At 43.6% G+C, this 19,979-nt stretch overlaps 1 protein-coding gene across 1 annotated transcript in view; it reads right to left on the bottom strand.

The window, feature by feature from the left end:
• LOC129862108 (leucine-rich repeat-containing G-protein coupled receptor 5-like) overlaps positions 1–11,649 on the bottom strand; it is a 31,108-nt gene extending 19,459 nt beyond the window's left edge. Inside the window, exon 1 of the mRNA XM_055933462.1 lies at positions 11,340–11,649. Within this exon, the coding sequence (XP_055789437.1) occupies positions 11,340–11,554 (215 nt within the window). The 5' untranslated portion in view covers positions 11,555–11,649. The remainder of the gene's footprint in view (positions 1–11,339) is intronic.
• Between the last annotated feature and the right edge of the window lie 8,330 nt (positions 11,650–19,979).

Here is a 19,979-nt window from a genome sequence, read left to right as displayed (position 1 = left end):
TTTGAAATGTGTAATTTAAAAAAATATATATATATATATTTGATACAGTGCATTCGGAAAGTATTCAAAAACCTTCACCTTTTCCACATTCTGTTACGTTACAGCCGTATTCTAAAATTGATTTTAAAAAACATTCTCATAAATCTACACACAATACCCCATAATGACAAAGAGAAAACAGGTTGAGAAATTTTAGCAAGTGAATCAAATAAAAAAAACAGTATTCAGACCCATTACTATGAGATTTGAAATTGAGCTCAGGTACATCCTGTTTCCATTGAGCATCCTTGAGATGTTTCTACAACTTGATTGGAGTCCATCTGTAGTAAATTCAATTGATTGGACATGATTTGGAAAGGCACATACCTATCTATATAAGTTATCACAGTTGACCAAGCCATGAGGTCGAAGGAATTGTCCGTAGAGCTCCGAGACAGGATTGTGTCGAGGCACAGATCTGGGGAAGGGTACCAAAACAATTCTGCAGCATTGAAGGTCCCCAAGAACACAGTGGCCTCCATCATTCTTTAATGGAAGGAGTTTGGATCCACCAAGACTCTTCCTAGAGCTGGCTGCCTGGCCAAACTGAGCAATCGGGGGAGAATGGCAATGGTCAGGGACAGGACCAAGAACCCGATGACAGAGCTCCAGAGTTCCTCTGTGGAGATGGGAGAACCATCCAGAAGGACAACCATCTCTGCAGCACTCCACCAATCAGGCATTTACGTTAGAGTGACCAGATGGAAGACACTCCTCAGTAAAAGGCACAAGACAGCCCACTTGGAGTTCGTGAAAAGGCACCCAAAGGACTCTCAGACCATGAGAAACCAGGTTCTCTGGTCTGATGAAACCAAGATTAAACTCTTTGGCCTGAATGCCAAGCGTCACGTCTGGAGGAACCCAGGCACCGCTCATCAACTTTCCATTACCATCCCTACGGTGAAGCATGGTAGTGGCACCATCATGCTGTGGGGATGTTTTTCATCGGCAGGGACTGCGAGACTAGTCAGGATCGAGGGAAAGATGAACGGAGCAAAGTACAGAGAGATCCTTGATGAAAACCTGCTCCAGAGCGCTCAACACCTCAGACTGAGGCGAAGGTTCACCTTCCAACAGGACAACAACCCTAAGCACACAGCCAAGACAATGCAGGAGTGGTTTCGGGACAAGTCTCTGAATGTCCTTGAGGGGCCCAGCTAGAGCGCGGACTTGAAACCAATCAAACATCTTTGGAAAGACCTGAAAATAGCTGTGCAGCGACGCTCCCCATCCAACCTGACAGAGCTTGAGAGGATCTGCAGAGAAGAATGGGAGAAACTCCCCAAATACAGGTGTGCCAAGCTTGTAGAGTCATACCCAAGAAGACTCGAGGCTGTGTAATCGCTGCCAAAGGTGTTTCAACAAAATACTGAGTAAAGGGTCTGAATACTTATGTAAATGTGATATTTCCGTTTTTTTTATTTTATACATTTACAAATAATTCTAAACCTTTTTTTGCTAAGTCATTATGGGGTGTTGTGTGTAGATTGATGAGATTTTTAAAAAACTATTTAATCCCTTTTATAATAAGGCTGCAACATAACAAAATTTGGAAAAAGTGAAGGGGTCTGAATTAGAGCTGACCCCAATTAGTCAACTGGTCGATTGTTTCGTCGTTAGGCTGTTGGTCGACCGAGATTGTTTTAGTCAAGCAGTAACAAATATATAGATATTTGCGCCCATCTCAGTGAACTAATCCATTATGGAGGCCTGGACTAAAAGCCAATGTATGCTTGATCCGAAGATGTGGTCAGAGCCTCCATATGGATGGTTTGACATAATTGCGGAGCCTCCAGAGGTCGTGCAGAGGCCAAACCGGGCTCTGTACCGCATCGCCATGCACCTCTCAAATTTTGTAACAATGCGGAGGGCTCTGTATAGCTCCACATTAACATCATTGGTTGACTGTAGGTGGAGGTGGTACATCCTATAGAAAACACAAACTCACTTCCTTGACAACAGCTCTGCACTGCTTCACGAAGCACAAGAAGTATCAATGCCTTGACTTCTGCTGAGGCTATATCAACATAAATGCTGCATGGCTGTAACGAATGTGCTGAGAGTCGGGAAGCAAGTACAGGGAGTGAGTGTTTAATAAATAAATGGAACAAAAAACAAGGAACACGAACAACGCACTGACATGGAACAGAGTCAATAACACCTGAAGAAAGAACCAAGGGGAGTGACAGATATAGGGAAGATAATCAATGAGTTGATGGAGTCCAGGTGAGTGTCATTGAAACGCTGGCGCGTGTGACGATGTTGACAGGTGTGCGTAATAATCAGCAGCCTGGTGACCTAGAGGCCGGAGAGAGCGCATACGTGACAGTACCCCCTCCCTGACGCACGAACCTGTCGAGCCGGCTGGGGCGCAGGAGCCCAGCGAGCGCAGAAGAAGGAGCAGACAAAACAATAGCGCCCAGATGCACAATGTACTTCTTTCTCCAGAATGTGCTCTCTCCCGCCAATTTGTGCACATTCATTGTTTCATAACTTAATTGTGTGAATTGTTTGCATTTGATTGTTAGTGTATATCAATTCCCCATTACATATATCACCAGTAGTACATCTACCGTTAATTCCTATAATTTGTCATCTACAATGTTTGTTACTTTGGTTACAGTAATTTATTTTAATGCATCAAATATTATTATTCCAGTCTTCCTGTTCTCATTGTTGGAGTGGAGACATTGTTTTCAGAGTGCACAATCTATGTGAAAAACACTTGTGAAAAACAAGATTTGGTCCAATTCTTTCCATTTACGAATTTTGTCAATTTAGTCATTGTCTTTTGTTTGGAGGCTCCTGTTAATTTTGATTAAGGATGCGCACGCATAGAACTAGGCCTATAGCCTACCTGGCCTGCGCGCAAATGTAGGCATATAAATGTGCCCATTTGGGGATCTGATAGTATTTCTGATTGGCTTAACGCTCCACCACTAATGACATGTGGAGCTTCTCAATGTAATGTTTTATTCACTGGCCCGGGAAACTCTGAGGGCCCAGAATATTTTATAGCATGTTTAAAGTGTGCTAGCTCAAGCTTCAGGCTGGACCCAAGTTAATAGTTGATACAATATTTCAAGTTAGACTACAAATGGACTGTCTGCAACTGTGATTTACTTTATTGTCAGGTGTATGCGTACTGGAAGCGAAGTCAGGCGCCGGAGAGCAGAGAGTTGTGAACAGGCGCACACTTTATTGAGGCAGGAGAAACAAACAGACGGACGCCACTGCGTCAAAACCTCCAGCCAATTGGCAAAAGTGCAAAACGCTCAGTAACAATAATTATGTTCAAACAAATAAACATACCTCCTGACAAAACACGGAATATACGAACACCAGTCTGGCGCGTCAAACATGACACGCAACACAAAACAATTCTACACAAAGACATGAGGGGAAACAGAGGAATAAATACATGTAGTGTGATTAAGGAATGAAAACCAGGTGTGCAGGGAACAAGACAAAACAAATGGATAAATTAAAAATGGAGCGGCGATGGCTAGAAAGCCGGTGACGTCGACCGCCACCCGAACAAGGAGAGGAGCCGACTTCGGCGGAAGTTGTGACAGTACTTCCCCCCTTGACGCACGGCTCCAGCGGCGACAGTGAAACTCCCGGTCGGTGTCGGGACATATGTCTCCATAGCCACCGCCTCCGCTTGCGACAGGGGATACACGTGACTCTTGGGAAGTACAGCATCTACCAGGAGATTTATCGCACAATCCCCCCGTCGATGGGGTGGTAGTTGAGTCGCCTTCTTTTTACAGAAGGTGAGAGCCAAATCGGCATATTCTGGGGGGATGCGCACGGTGGAGACCTGGTCTGGACTTTCCACCGTGGTAGCACCAACGGAAACCCCTACACACCTCCTCGAACACTCTCGTGACCACTCCGTGAGAGCCCTCTGTTGCCATGAAATGGTGGGGTCATGATGAGCTAACCAGGTTAAGGCCTAGTACCACGGGAAACGCAGAAGACTCAATGAGGAAGAGACTGATTCTCTCCTCGTGACACCCCTGCGTCACCATGGCCTGCCTGCTGCCTAGACTCCCAGAGGGACCAACCCGACACCGACCGGCAGTGTGCCCTCTGCGGCCACAGATGGTGCACGTGAAGGCACCTCCTCCAGCCTCCCTACGCGCAGCCCCTCCCAGCTCCATGGGCTCCGGAGCAGGGGTGCTGGAAGATGGAACTGGACGTCCGCGGGTGACCGGCAGGTTATTGAACCGGATGGACAGATCCACCAGTTGGTCAAAAGTGATGGTGGCATCCCTGCAGGCCAACTCCCGTCGGACGTCCCCGCGCAGGCTGCATCGGCGGCCAATGTCCGGAATTCCAGTGCGAACTCCTGGGCGCTCCTCATCCCCTGCCTCAAGTGGAAGAGCCGTTCCCCCGCCGCTTTACCTTCGGGCGGATGGTCGAAGACGACCCAGAAGCGGCGGGTGAACTCCTCGAAGTGGTCCATCGCCGCGTCTTCTTCACCCCACACGGCGTTTGCCCACTCCAGAGCTCTCCCCGAGAGGCATGAGACGAGGGCGGACACCCTCTCCCTTCCCGAGGGAGCTGGGTGAACGGTGGTCAGGTATAGGTTCAGCTGTAATAGGAACCCCTGGCACCGTGCTGCCGTCCCATCATACTCCCTGGGAAGGGAGAGACGCATTCCACTGGGACTGGATCCAGGAGGGACGGGTTGAGGTAAACCCGGTTGCGCCGGTCGAGGCACTGGAGAGACTTCCTGTCTCTCCCAGCGGTCCATGGTCTGGACAACGCGATCCATCGTGGCACCGAGATGTTGCAGCATTGCCGAGTGTTCCCGGACGCGGCTCCTCAACTCCTCTAACCGGGGTACCTGCTCCTGCTGACTCCATGGGTGGTATAGAATTCTGTCAGGTGTGTGCGTACTGGTAGCGAAGTCAGGCGCAGAAGAGCAGAGAGTTGTGAACAGGCGCACACTTTATTGAGGCAGGAGAAACCAACAGACGGACGCCACTGCGTCAAAACCTCCAGCCAATTGGCAACAGTGCAAAACGCTCAGTCACAATAATTATGTTCAAACAAATAAACATACCTCGTGACAAAACACGGAATATACGAACACCAGTCTGGCGTGTCAAACATGACACGTAACACAAAACAATTCTACACAAAGACATGAGGGGGAACTGTCAGGCGTGTGCGTACTTGTGGTGAAGTCAGGTGCAGGAGAGCAGAGAATTGTGAACAGGCGCACACTTTATTACGGATGGAGAGATATACAGATGGACGCAGCTGCGTCAAAAACCTCCTCCAGCCAACAAGGCAAAGTGTATAGCGCGCACAAGTGTCACACAACATAAATGTATAGCAATACAAATAAGCTTCGTGAAAACACACGGAATATAACAAACGCTTAGCCTAGTGTGTAAAACACGTAACACACAAAATAATTACACACAAAAAGACATGAGGGGGAACAGAGGAATAAATACATGTAGTGTGATTGGGGAATGCAAACCAGGTGTGAATGGAACAAGACAAAACCTATGGAAAATATAAGAATGGAGCGGCGATGGCTAGAAAACCGGTGACGTCGACCGCCGAACGCAGCCCGAACAAGGGGAGGGGCCGACTTCGGCGGAAGTTGTGACAGGAACAGAGGAATAAATACATGCAGTGTGATTAGGGAATGAAAACCAGGTGTGCAGGAAACAAGACAAAACAAATGGATAAATGAAAAATGGAGCGGCGATGGCTAGAAAGCCGGTGACGTCGAACGCCGAACGCCGCCCGAACAAGGAGAGGAGACGACTTCGGCGGAAGTCGTGACATTTATAGTATATTTATTTTTATCAGGATATTTTCTACTTGCAGGCTGCAATGTTTTTATTTGTTGGCTTTCTGTATGCTATTTTTACATAGTTGGCAACATAAGATACTTTTTAGGTTTATATTATTTTTTATTTAGATTTGGATAGAATTTTGAGTAACCAGATGACAATGATTTTGAGATATGAAGATGTTATAATAAATTAAATGAAACTTTCACGAAAATGTTCATATGAAAACCATAACTGGCATGCAGATCGGTGGAAATTGTAAGATCAATTGTAATAACACATGAGAAAGGTTGCCGACTCCTCATGTAGCCTATTACTGGCAACTTCAGAAGAGTAATAGCAGAATCTGCGAAAGCCAGCAGGGTTGGTAGGAGAGTAGTTGGGTCAAGTTCCATTTTTTTTCTTCTGGTTTTCTAGATCTCTGGCGCCCTCTTGAGGCGTTTGTCTTATTTCATCAAATCCTAAGCTTTAAGCATCAGACAAGCTCAATGCATATAGTTGATTTTATTAAAACACATAGGGTGTGTCTATATATGGAAAAATTCATGTTTAAACATTTCGGCCAATCGACTGGTAAAAAGAAGAGACGACTTTTGGTCGACCAAGATTTTTTTTAGTCGGAGCCAGCCCTAGGCAGAGGACTTTGTTTTGGGTCCCTTTGGCTGTCAGGCCTTGCAGCCTTGGGACCTTGAAAACCCAGAGGAGATCGTTGACCATGACCTCTAAAGACAATTTGCACAGTGTCCTCTTTTATGTATTTCATGGAATCATTTCAATATCAATAACTGGTAAGAACTGGTCATAAAATGTGATATTTCCATGGTGTATTTAAGGAACGAGCTCTAGAAATTGGGACCACTTAGGAAAATAGTAGATACTGCAGAGGAATGTCAGCAGAAAGAAAGTTCTCTGTTCAATTCCTTGTATTATAATGTGTTGTAATAAAACACTGCAACACCAGTGGTCTTTGGAAGTTGCAGCCCTATACTATCTCTAAAGAATTTGACATGGGGATGAGGGCTGACTGTGTCTGTTAAGATTTAAGGAGGGATTTGTCCCCCTTTTCTAGATAAAGGATGGACGATGTTGATGAGGCGTTGATTCTGTGTGGAGTCCTTAACATTTCACAAGTAAGACCCTCTGACATTAGCAAGGGTGTCATGATGCAAAGCATGCTAGTACAGTGCCACCGTGTACCTGTTAACCCCTTCCTCCCTAGACAGTTGTAATGTTTTAGACTTCTCAAATCTTCCAAAGAGAAGTCTAGAACCTAACTTTTAGAACTACAATGTATCTCTCTTCAAGCTTTTTCAAATAGTCTCAAGTCTAAAACACATAAACCCAGAATGTTCTTTAAATGTTCTCAGAATGTTCTTCATGCATGCGCACATTCAAAAAAACAGAAAGCTAACATAATGAGCCAGTACCCCAGTACACTTATGGTCTGGGACCAGAGGGGATGGATCGATTTAGATAGGCTGTCACAGATAGAGATAATCTGTCTGCCTTAGGCACTGCCGTACATGTAATGTTGTACTGTGCGATGTTAAGAAGCCAAGGTATCTGTAAAAAATGTACATCATATACCAAGAATCTATACAGGTCTAAACTGAAAGAACGTAATTCTTCAATCTTAAACTTGATGGCGTAACATTTGTATAAATTGAACATCAAAATGGTTGGATGTGCACTGGAGGAACATTGCATTAGTGCTGCTGAGGGTGAAATGTGAGAAGCAGGCAACATGACTGACAAAATCATTCTGTTCGCAGGCTTTTAGTGGTGACAGAGAAGCATGGGGCGGATGATGTCTTTCCCCTTTTCGCTCTCCTTCTCCCCTTTTCTCTCTCTTTCTCTCTCCCCCTCTCTTTCTTTATTTCCTCTCTCTATTTTTCTCTCGCCCTCTTTCTTTCTCTCTCTTCTCTCTCTACATAGTTCCCTCTGGTCCCTAACAAAGACCCCCTTTGCCTTCAACTTTCAGTTAACCATCTGCTATGTTGTACATATGTCAGGAATCCATAGCATTTCCTATGAAAATCCCCCAGTTCCTGCATGGCTGTCTCCAGCAGGGAATGGGTTAATGAGCTGTCCTTTTTCATTACTTTATTATGGACAAGCACAGTATGTATGAAGCAGATCAGCATGTGTGTATTTACACAAACACACACACACCAGTGGCGACCCGTAATATATATAAACTCATCAAAAAAAGAAACATCCCTTTTTCAGGACCCTGTCTTTCAAATATAATTCGTAAAAATCCAAATAACTTCACAGATCTTCATTGTAAAGGGTTTAAACACTGTTTCCCATGCTTGTTCAATGAACCATAAACAATTAATGAACATGCACCTGTGGAACGGTCGTTAAGACACTAACAGCTTACAGATTATATGCAATTAAGGTCACAGTTATGAAAACTTAGGACACATAAGAGGCCTATCTACTGACTCTGAAAAACACCAAAAGAAAGATGCCCAGGATCCCTGCTCATCTGAGTCAACGTGCCTTAGGCATGCTGCAAGGAAGCATGAGGACTGCAGATGTGGCCTGTTGTAAGGCAGGTCCTCACCAGACATCATGGGCACAAATCCACCATCGCTGGACCAGACAGGACTGGCAAAAAGTGCTCTTCACTGACGAGTTGCGGTTTTGTCTCACCAGGGGTGATGGTTGGATTCACTTTTATCGTCGAAGGAATGAGTGTTACACCGAGGCCTATACTCTGGAGCGGGATCGATTTGGAGGTGAAGGGTCCGTCATAGTCTGGGGCGGTGTGTCACAGCATCATCGGACTGAGCTTGTTGTTATTGCAGGCAATCTCAACGCTGTGCGTTACAGGGAAGACATCCTCCTCCCTCATGCGATACCCTTCCTGCAGGCTCATCCTGATATGACCCTCCCGCATGACAATGCTACCAGCCATACTGCTCGTTCTGTGCGTGATTTCCTGTAAGACAGGAATGTCAGTGTTCTGCCATGGCCAGCGAAGAGCCCGGATCTCAATCCCATTGAGATCCTCAGGGTGAGGTCTAGGGCCATTCCCCCCAGAAATGTTTGGGAACTTGCAAGTGCCTTGGTGGAAAAGTGGGGTAACATCTCACAGCAAGAACTGGCAAATCTGGTTTAGTCCATGAGGAGGAGATGCACTGCAGTACTTAGTGCATCTGGTGGCCACACCAGATACTGACTGTTACTTTGATTTAGACCCCCCCTTTGTTCAGGGACACATTATTCAATTTCGGTTAGTCACATGTCTGTGGAACTTGTTCAGTTTAAGTCTCAGTTGTTGAATTTTATGGTTATATATAAAAATATTTTTTTTGGGGGGGGCTTGGCTGTTTTGCATGTTATTTTGGCATTAATATATGTCACATATCAGGTTGCAAACAATTTAAATATATATATATATCTTTGAGTTAATAAATCTGCATACACACATGGTGTCACGACTTCCACCGAAGTCGGTCCATCTCCTTGTTCGGCCGGCGTTCGGCGGTCGACGTCACCGGCCTTCTAGCCATCGCCGATCCACTTTTCATTTTCCTTTTGTTTTGTCTTTGTCTTACACACCTGGTTTCAATCCCCCAATTACTTGTTCATTATTTAACCCTCTGTTCCCCCATGTTTGTGAGTAAATGTTTTTGTATTGCGGTCCGTATTTGTGGCCTTGTATTTATACGACGTGTATTGTGATATATTTGAGTAAAATTGCTTTCATTACTCATATCTGCTGTCCTGCGCCTGACTCATCCCACCAGATACACACAGACGCTTTACACATGGCCCAAAATGCAGGTGTCACGCCCTGACCTTAGAGAGCCTTTTTATGTCTCTATTTGGTTTGGTCAGGGTGTGATTTGGGGTGGGCACTCTATGTTTTGTTTTCTATGTTTCCTTATTTCTATGTTCTGGCTGGGTATGGTTCTCAATCAGGGACAGCTGTTTATCGTTGTCTCTGATTGGGAACTATACTTAGGTAGCCCTTTCCCCTCCTTTAAGTGTGGGTAGTTAACTTTGTTAACTCTATAAGCTTGCGCTTTGGTCCACTTCTTTTGACTGCCGTGACAGCAGGTGTTTCAACCTAGCTCAGTGCTTCTGTGGTGGTGGGGCGAGCCAGCAAAAAATAGGAGCATTGCGCCGTGATTGGTTCAGTGTTCTGTCACTCATGGGGAAGTTTGTGAAGTTTATGTCCTTAGTAAGGGTAGACATCCAAAATGTCAGCCCTTTGGGTCCTGCCATAGTTAGATTACAAGTGCTCTTCCAATAAGGCTCAAAATCATTGGCCACAGATAAAATGATATCAAATCACGTCATATGTACAGTAGTTTTGATTGGACTGTCAACATCTTACTTTCAAAGTCTTAGCTAGCAGTCATTATCATGATTCAAGTCGACAATATACTGGCAAATCCTTTTGAATCCTTGTCATATGAAGAGAAATTATAGATAAAATGTATCGGTGCTCATCGGCCATTGGACATAAAGATTACACAACAATTTGGAAATCGCAAATTCAACAATGAGTTGTTTGGAAGGAATCAGTGGCAAACTACAAGCAGTGCAAAGCAACCAGTAGCCTGCTTTTCATTGTCTGCTTATATGCCCCCTTTACTTATCCAATGGTTCTGATTTGGTGTACAGGGAAAATACTGTAAAAGCAGACCATGTTCTGCATTCTGTTGCTGTACATTTCAAAAGTGCTGAACACAGTTATATCGTCGCTCGCTCATTAATGTCTTAATCGAAATTACGGAATGCCTCTTATCCGCTCATCATTACCTTATGCCATAGTTTGTACATCTCAATTGTCAGTAGAAACCACATTTGTTTAAGTAAGTTAGCCATATCAGCTGTTTTTTTAAGGCAATAAACAAGGCTGAATTAATTGTTTAGCTGCTCAATGAAGGATTCCCTTCATTGTGCTGGAAAGAAAGCTCTGCTGGGACAGTTTGTGGGCACCGCCTGTCTTCATTATAGTTCAATGAATGTATTGTTTAGTGTTGTGTTGTGTAGTGTCTTTGCTGGCATGCATCTAAAAAAAAATCTGGGAGTTTGCCCCACCAAAAATGACATGCTAAAATCGCCACTGACACACACACACACACACACACACACACACACACACAAACATCAACAATCAAAAGTATGTAGTGAATGTTCTGATATTTGGATGTCATGTCTGTGACCTGGCTCTGAAAGAGGTCAGTCCTTTGGTCTTTCAACTCTTGTCAAGAACCATTCCAGTAATCCTACTCAAGGCTGGCACGGATAGGGTCAGAGTGTCCTCACAGTAGAACTCTACAGACTTCTGAGAGAACCTGCAGGGTTGCTTGTTTTAGCGTGGGTATTTAGTGTTTTATCCCCTGCTGAAAAGACAGGTGCAAACGTGTATGGAGAGCATCCATAATACAGTACATTTTACACTCGCAACAGTTGCCAGCACACGAACAAGTTATGAATATAATTGAAACTTACAGGTAGGAAGTAAATACGCTCAATTTTGACGGCAACTCCGTGAGACCGAGGTCCACACAGTCCACGTGCAGAAGCATGCCGTCATCTTCACAGTTACAAAGCGACGGGCAGTCGGTGTCGGTGTCAAAAACCCCGGTCTGTTCTGTGCCCGCGCAGTCCGCCACTCCAAGCAGAAAAGTGAGCATAATAGTTGCAAGAAAACACATAATAACCATACACAGAAATGTTTTTCAGAGAACACTTTGCAGTTGTTTAACTAGTCTTGGACTTGTCCCCTCTTGGTTTCTTTGCAATGGCTTGCCTGGCTAGAGTAAAGCAACATTCATGGCACGGCGCATCATGACGAAGTCCATTCAATAATAGACAGATGTGGGCAAAAGGCAGAGTAGGGAGGAGGAGCCCACATTGTACTGTTATTACCATACAGTATTAATACCATGTGTCAGTGTGGGCTACTGTAGACTTCTGTAGATTGCTACCATCTTGTGGTGTATTAAAATACCCCACTCTTATTGCAGGCCTTCTTTCTCAAAGAATTGTAGAGCCTGATGGAAGCAGAGCTGCCTGGAGGTGAGTCTGAGATTGCACTCTTCCTCCTCTTCAGCACCAAGGTTACTTTCTAAATGTAATCCGTTACACTTACTAATCCATCAAACTCATTTGGTTGGAGCTAGGAACACAATCATTTCGCTACACCCACAATAACATCTGTAAATATGTGTATATGACCAATAACATTTGATTTGGTGTGTCATCATAATGGTCTGATTTGAGGTCAGACTCGCTCCGGTGGAACAAACCTAAACGTGGCCTTTATTCAGGGCTGAATTGAATGTCATTGAAAAAAACTGAAAGGTGTCATAATGCATTTTTGTTTCTTGCAAACATGCTTTCTGAATTTAAAGTAGGCTAGAAGTAATCATCTTGTTTTTCAAAAGTATCTGTAATCGGATTACAATATTTTAGCTGATAATGTAACTGATTATACTTAACGTTTTTTTAAATAATCCGATTAAAGTGCCTTCAGAAAGTATTCACACCTGTAACGGCAGCCTACAGGTGTAGCAGGGATCGGACCAAGACGCAGCGTAGTTTGTGCTCAACATGATTTAATGAACGAATAACGTGAACACTTACAAATAACAAAATAACAAATGTGGTAAACCGAAACAGTCCTCTCTGGTGAAACGAACACAAAGACAATCCCAACACAAAACAAGCCACCTAAATATGATTCCCAATCAGAGACAACACAAAACACCTGCCTCTGATTGAGAACCATATTAGGCCAAACAATGAAACAGACAAACTAGACACACAACATAGAATGCCCACCCAGCTCACGTCCTGACCAACACTAAAACAAGTAAAACATACAAGAACTATGGTCAGAACGTGACAACACCCCTTGACTTTTCACACATTTTGTTGCATTACAGCCAGAAATTTAAATGGATAAAATTGAGATTTTGTCTATCTGATCTACACACAATACCCCATAATGTCAAAGTGGAATTATGTTTTTTAGAATATTTTTGAAAATAATAAAACATGAAAAGCTGAAATGAATAAAGGGGTTTAAATAAATATTCAACCCATTTGTTATGGCACGTCTAAATAAATTCAGGATTAAAAATGTGCTTAACAAGTCACATAATAAGTTGCATGGACTCACTCTGTGTCCAATAATAGTATTTTCAATTATTTTTGAATGACTACCTCATCTCTGTACGCCACACATACAATTATCTGTAAGGTCCCTTTGAGCATGGAGAAGTTATTAATTACACTTTGGATGGTGTGTCAATACACCCAGTCACTGCAAAGATACAGGCATCCTTCCTAACTCAGTTGCTGGAGAGGAAGGAAACTGCTCAGGGATTTCACTATGAGGCCAATGGTGACTTTAAAACAGTTATAGTTTAATGGCTGCGATAGGAGAGAACTGAAGATGGATCAACAATATTGTAGTTACTCCACAATACTAACCTAAATGAGTGTAAAGAAGGAACCCTCTACGCAATACAAATATTCCAAAACATGCATCCTCTTTGCAATAAGGAACTAAAGTAAAACTACAAAAATTGTGGCAAAGAAATTACCTTTATGTCCTGAATACAAAGTGTTATGTTTGGGGAAAATCCAACACAACACATCACTGAGTACCACTCTTCATATTTTCAAGCATGGTGGTGGCTGCATCCATGTTATGGGTATGCTTGTCATCGGCAAGGACTAGGTTGAAATTAAAATGTTTTGTTGTTTCTCTGTAATACTAGCCACCTAGCACCTTTACAACGTTGGCTTTAGCTAGCCAGCTATCTAGGTTCCCAATTTCCCCAAATTTTAACTAGCTACCAAGCCACTTCAGGCTATCAATCAAGTTAGAGTAGCTTGTCTAACTATTTAGACAAAAACAAAAAGGTTGCTAGACTTCAAATCAAAAAGTTTACTTGTCACGTGCGCCGAATACAACAGGTGTAGGTAGACCTTACAGTGAAATGCTTACTTACAGGCTCTAACCAATAGTGCGAACAAAAAGGTGTGTGTGTGTGTGTGTGTGTGTGTGTGTGTGTGTGTGTGTGTGTGTGTGTGTGTGTGTGTGTGTGTGTGTGTGTGTGTGTGTGTGTGTGTGTGTGTGTGTGTGTGTGTGTGTGTGTGTGTGTGTGTGTGTGTGTGTGTGTGAAGAAAGAAAACAACAGTAAAAAGACATTTGAAAATAAGAGTAGCAAGGCTATATACAGACACCGGTTAGTCAGGCTTATTGAGGTAGTATGTACATGTAGGTGTGGTTAAAGTGACTATGCATATATGATGAACAGAGAGTAGCAGTAGCTTAAAAAGAGGGGTTGGGGGGGGGGGGGGGCACACAATGCAAGTAGTCCAGGTAACCATTTGGTTACCTGTTCAGGAGTCTTATGGCTTGGGGGTAAAAACTGTTGAGAAGCCTTTTTCTCCTAGACTTGGCACTCCGGTACCGCTTGCCATGCGATAGTAGAGAGAACAGTCTATGACTGGGGTGGCTGGGGTCTTTGACAATTTTTCGAGCCTTCCTCTGGCACCGCCTGGTGTAAAGGTCCTGGATGGCAGGCAGCTTTGCCCCAGTGATGTACTGGGCCGTACGCACTACCCTCTGAAGTGTTGCGGTCGGAGGCCGAGCAATTGCCGTACCAGGCAGTGATGCAACCGGTCAGGATGCTCTCGATGTTGCAGCTGTAGAGCCTTTTGAGGATCTCAGGACCCATGCCAAATCTTTTTAGTTTCCTGAGGGGGAATAGGCTTTGTCGTGCCCTCTTCACGACTTCCCCTAGAAATTACTAAATGTCATGAATAAGACTCACTTTCCTTTCAATCTTTTACCCAGATTTTTGCAGAGATGCAAAAAAGCATATTCAGCTTCTTTAAAAAAAGAAACACCAGTCAGGAGGATACAGAGAGCTCAATACAGACCCTACATCCTCATGTACTTCGTGCCCCCTATAAAATAATGGGTAAATGACACAGTGATGTTACAGCAGCTAATGCCACCCACCACCATTGCCGCGGGAAGTAGGCGTGCTGAGGGTGCTGCAGTACCCCCTGAAAAATCAGAATTAAAAAATGTATATGAATAACAAATATATATATTTTTTAAAATATAAGGTTTTTCACAAAAGTTTTCACTGGGCCTTTATTAGCGGACCGATATAGACTCTGTAGCGCAGCAAGAACTTTTTCCCCCAGCATCTCCAAAAGGTTGTTGTAGAACTAAGAACAGTATCTTTCAGGATTCAATAGTTGGAATTGTTGCCCTGCCCCTTTCTCTGAAATTGTCATTCTAATGGAGTCTAGAAAGAACAAAACCCTGCCCTCAAACATTTACATCAAAAGGTGTAAAGTTATTGGCAAAGATACAAAACATCCACATCAAATTAAATATTTTTCTTGATCAAATAACATAAAAAACAAGCTGTTGGGGCCTCCCGGGTGGCGCAGTTAGCACTGCGATGCAGTGCCCTAGACCACTGCGCCACCAGAGTCTCTGGGTTCGCCCCCAGGATCTGTCGCAGCCGGCCGCGACCGGGAGGTCCGTGTGGCGACGCACAATTGGGCTAGCGTCGTCCGGGTTAGGGAGGGTTTGGCCGGTAGGGATTTCCTTGTCTCATCGCGCTCCAGCAACTCCAGGTTGGAGGCGCGCTGTGTTAAAGAAGCAGTGCGGCTTGGTTGGGTTGTGCCTCGGAGGACGCATGGCTTTCGACCTTCGTCTCTCCCGAGCCCGTACGGGAGTTGTAGCGATGAGACAAGATAGTAATTACTAGCGATTGGATACCACAACAATTGGGGAGAAAAGGGGAGAAAATTTAATAAATAAATAAATAAAATAAAAATAAAAACAAGCTGTTTTTGTGCAGTATTTATTTACCATCCTTACAAACCACATAAATGTATATTACTGTAATGTACATAGGCTGGTCATCTAGGTTTGTACCTGTAGACTTTCCATCGCCATTAACGAAAACAAAGCACAGTAGAGTAATTGAGTACATTGAGACATCAAGTGGTTTGTGATGATGTGATGTGATGATGTACTGTAGCTCAGTTGGTAGAGCATGGTGCTTGCAATGCTAGGGTTGCGCGTTCGATTCCCACAGGGGCTAGTACGAAAAATATGAAAATGTATGCACTCACTACTGTAAGTTGCTCTGGATAAGAGCGTCTATTACAATGGAAAAGGAATGAATAGACCAATACAGTTTTCACATAGAAATCAGTTGCATTTCCAAGGTATTTCAAGAAACTGTAAAACATATATCAAGCAAGTATTTTTATATTCCGCAGTATTATGAGATTAACTGTTTTGTACAGATAATTATTAGACGCAAGTTACAAATGCTGGTAAACACTCAAATACATTGGGCCTTTACTATAGTCCTGTATTAGCAGACCAATATAAACATCTTCAGCGCGGGCAAATATTGTTTATGCATCCCCCCTTCTCCAAATTGCAGCACCCCCACCCCAAACTACTTCCTGTGGCTATGCACACCACCCACCCGTCTGTAAACCACACAGTTGCTCTGGATTACCACTCTGTAAGGCACATCTACTGCCCATTGTGAAAATGGGACACCCTGTGTTCATATCTGTCACTCCAGATTCCATTACATGCATCTCTGTGGGTCACTCTTGAGTGAGATGACTAAGAGACTGATCTCTCAGAGATGGGAGGAAAGATTGTTCCCCATTTACTGTAAAAGAATTTTCATCATTCAGTAAACTTCAACTGAATGCCCTCATTACCTCAGAGGGTTTCCTGAATAGTTGTGACCTTAGTGTCAGGATGGACGAGTGATGTCCATAGTTGGTCATGTGTCCTTGTGACTGTGTCCAGTGAGGAACTTGATAATTTAACTGGTACATAAAGTGCATCGTCTACTACCACAGCAACTTCATAGAAGTTGTCCCTAACTGCTAGTCCAGGGTCATGCAGATTATATTTCTTTATGGTTAAGGTTAGGATTTGAGTAATTTGATCCTAAATCTGTGGTCTACCTCAGGCTGGTCTTTCCACTGAACTGTCGGAAGTTGTCCTCTCTGTCCCTGCATGCTAACAGTCTGGTATTCACAGCGGATTTTGAAAAGGTCTTTGATAAAGTAAGACTTTGGTGACTCTCTTATAAAATGGGTAAAAGTAATGTTAAGCAACCCCAGGTGTAAAATAGTAAATAACGGCTACTTCTCAGAGAGTTTTGAATTGTCAAGTGGAGTGTAACTAGTGCGCTGAGAGTCGGGAAGCAAGTTCAGGGAGTGAGTGTTTTAATAAATAAATGAAACAATAAACACGTAACACAACCAATGCTCAGACATGAAAACAGAGTCAATAACACCTGAGGAAAGAACCAAGGGGAGTGACAGATTTAGGGAAGATAATCAAGGAGGTGAAGGAGTCCGGAGGAGTGTCATGAGGTGCAGCTGCGCGAGACGATGGTGAAAGGTGTGCGAGATAATCAGCAGCCTGATGACCTAGAGACCGGAGAGGGAGTATATGTGACAAGGAGTTAAACAAGGGTGTCCGATGTCACCGTATATATTCATTATGGCCATTGAAATGCTAGCTGTTAAAATCAGATCAAATAACAACATTAGAGGATTAGAAATCCAAGGCTTAAAAACAAAGGTGACCATGTATGCCGATAACTCAAGTTTCATATTAAGTCCGCAAGCTAGATCCCTGCAATGTCTCATTGAAGATCCATATCACTTTTCTGGACTCTCTGGACTAAAACCTAATTATGATAAGTGTACAATATTATGTATTGGATCTTTAAAAAATACAACTTTTACATTACCCTGCAGTTTACCTATATAATGGGCTGACGGTGAAGTAGACATACTTGGTATTCATATCACAAAATATATAAATGAGCTCTCCACAATGAATTTAAATAGAAAACTAGAAGAAATAGACAAGATCCTTCAACCTGTCTATTTATGGAAAAATTGCACTGAGGAACTCCTTAGTCATATCTCAGTTTACTCATTTACTTATGGCGCTGCCTACTGATGATTCGTTTTTCAATTCATATGAGCAAAAAATATTTCACTTTTGCTGGGATGCTAAACTGGACATGATAAACCATGCCTATCTATATAATGAATATGAACTCGGTGGGTTGAGATTATTAAATATAAAAGCACTAAACCTCTCTCTAAAAGCTTCACTTATACAAAAGTTTTACTTGAATCCTAAATGGTTCTCAAGTAGATTACTAAGAAAAGATCATCCATTGTTTAAAAATGGCTTTTTTTTCCTTTGTGCAGATTGCCATGTCTCATTTTCAATTAATTTAAAAGTTTTGTTGTCCTTGATGTCTTTTGTTTTTTGCATTGTTGTTTTCTGTTTTCCTTTGTCTTTCTCTTTTTTTGTTTTTTGGGGGGTTGGGGTATTTGGTGGGGAATGGATTTATTTTATTTTATTACTTTTTTTTCGGATGGGGGGGCTGTGGAGGTGATGTCTCGGATGGTTGAGGAGCAGCTCTCTGGGAACTGTGGGGTGGGGTAGTTCCTGGAAGGCTGGTGGCCTGGAGGTTAAGTGCTTGGGCCGGTGGCTGATTGGTCGCTGATTCGGGTCCCCATTTTTGACCTTGTGGGAGATCTATCAACGTGCCCTTGAGCAGGGCATTGACAGTGGTTGCTTCCATGGGTCGCTCTGGATGGGAGTCTGTTAGATGACTGAATGTAATGTAAATGTTGAGCGGCTTTACTGCAAGAAGTAGATTGTATGTTTTAATATTCAATCAAAAAAATATCAATTTCCAGAGTCTCTGGGTTCGCGCCCAGGCTCTGTCGCAGCCGGCCGCGACCGGGAGGTCCGTGGGGCGACGCACAATTGGCATAGCGTCGTCCGGGTTGGGGAGGGTTTGGCCGGTAGGGATATCCTTGTCTCATCGCGCTCCAGCGACTCCTGTGGCGGGCCGGGCGCAGTGAGCGCCAACCAAGGGGGCCAGGTACACGGTGTTTCCTCCGACACATTGGTGCGGCTGGCTTCCGGGTTGGAGGCGCGCTGTGTTAAGAAGCAGTACGGCTGGTTGGGTTGTGCTTCGGAGGACGCATGGATTTCAACCTTCGTCTCTCCCGAGCCCGTACGGGAGTTGTAGCGATGAGACAAGGTAGTAATTACTAGCGATTGGATACCACGAAAATTGGGGAGAAAATGGGATAAAAAAAAATAAATAAAAAATAAAATAAAAAAATATCCATTTAAGATAGACCTCAACCTTACACATGAATGGTCAGTAAGAGGAAGCAAATTTGGCCTGTGGATATGGACCAAGGGATGACCTGCAGACTCACAGGGATGTTATCAGGACCCCTAGACATGCTAGGGCAATTCTGCCTGATTATAAAAGAGGAAAGACTGGGACAGGAGTGCGTGTCAGGTTGTTTCCTGACCAGGATGTAAGGTGTGATCTGTGTGCTCTGTTTCAGTCATCAGTCTGGTTGGCCAGAGGAGAGGGGTCACCTCCTCCTTTCCCAGTCCCCTCTCCCCACCTCCTCCCTCCTCCTCTCCCCTTCCTTCTTCTACCAACAGAGAATACCTGGAATGTTTTATTGACAAGTAATGAAGTTGTATTCTTAGATCACTTATAATGCAATATACAATACTGGCCAAAGTTATACATTGTAGAATAATAGTGAAGACATCAAAACTATGAAACATCACATATGGAACGTAGTAACCAAAAAAGTGTCAAACAAATCAAATTTTGCTATTATCCAGCCCTTATATATGAGATTCTTCAAATAGCCACCTTTTGCCTTGATGACAGCTTTCCACACTCTTGGCATTCTCTCTGCCGACTTCATGATGTAATCATGGCAAGAACAGCTCAAATAAGCAAAAAGAAACTTTGAAAGTTTCTTCAAGTGCAGTTGCAAAAACCATCAAGCTGGCTCTCATTAGGAACGCCACAGGAAAGGAAGACCCAGAGTTACCTCTACTGCAGAGGATAAGTTCATTAGAGTTACAAGCCTCAGAAAATGCAGCCCAAATAAATGCTTCAGAGTTCAGTAACAGACACATCTCAACATCAACTGTTCACAGGAGACTGCGTGAATCAGGCCTTCATGGTTGAATTGCTGCAAAGAAACCACTACTAA

This window comes from Salvelinus fontinalis, chromosome 9 (genome assembly GCF_029448725.1).
Source record: "Salvelinus fontinalis isolate EN_2023a chromosome 9, ASM2944872v1, whole genome shotgun sequence".
In the NCBI taxonomy this organism is placed as follows: domain Eukaryota; kingdom Metazoa; phylum Chordata; class Actinopteri; order Salmoniformes; family Salmonidae; genus Salvelinus; species Salvelinus fontinalis.
The sequence above is the reverse complement of the archived record's forward strand: the minus strand, read 5'-3'. Positions and strand labels throughout refer to the sequence as shown.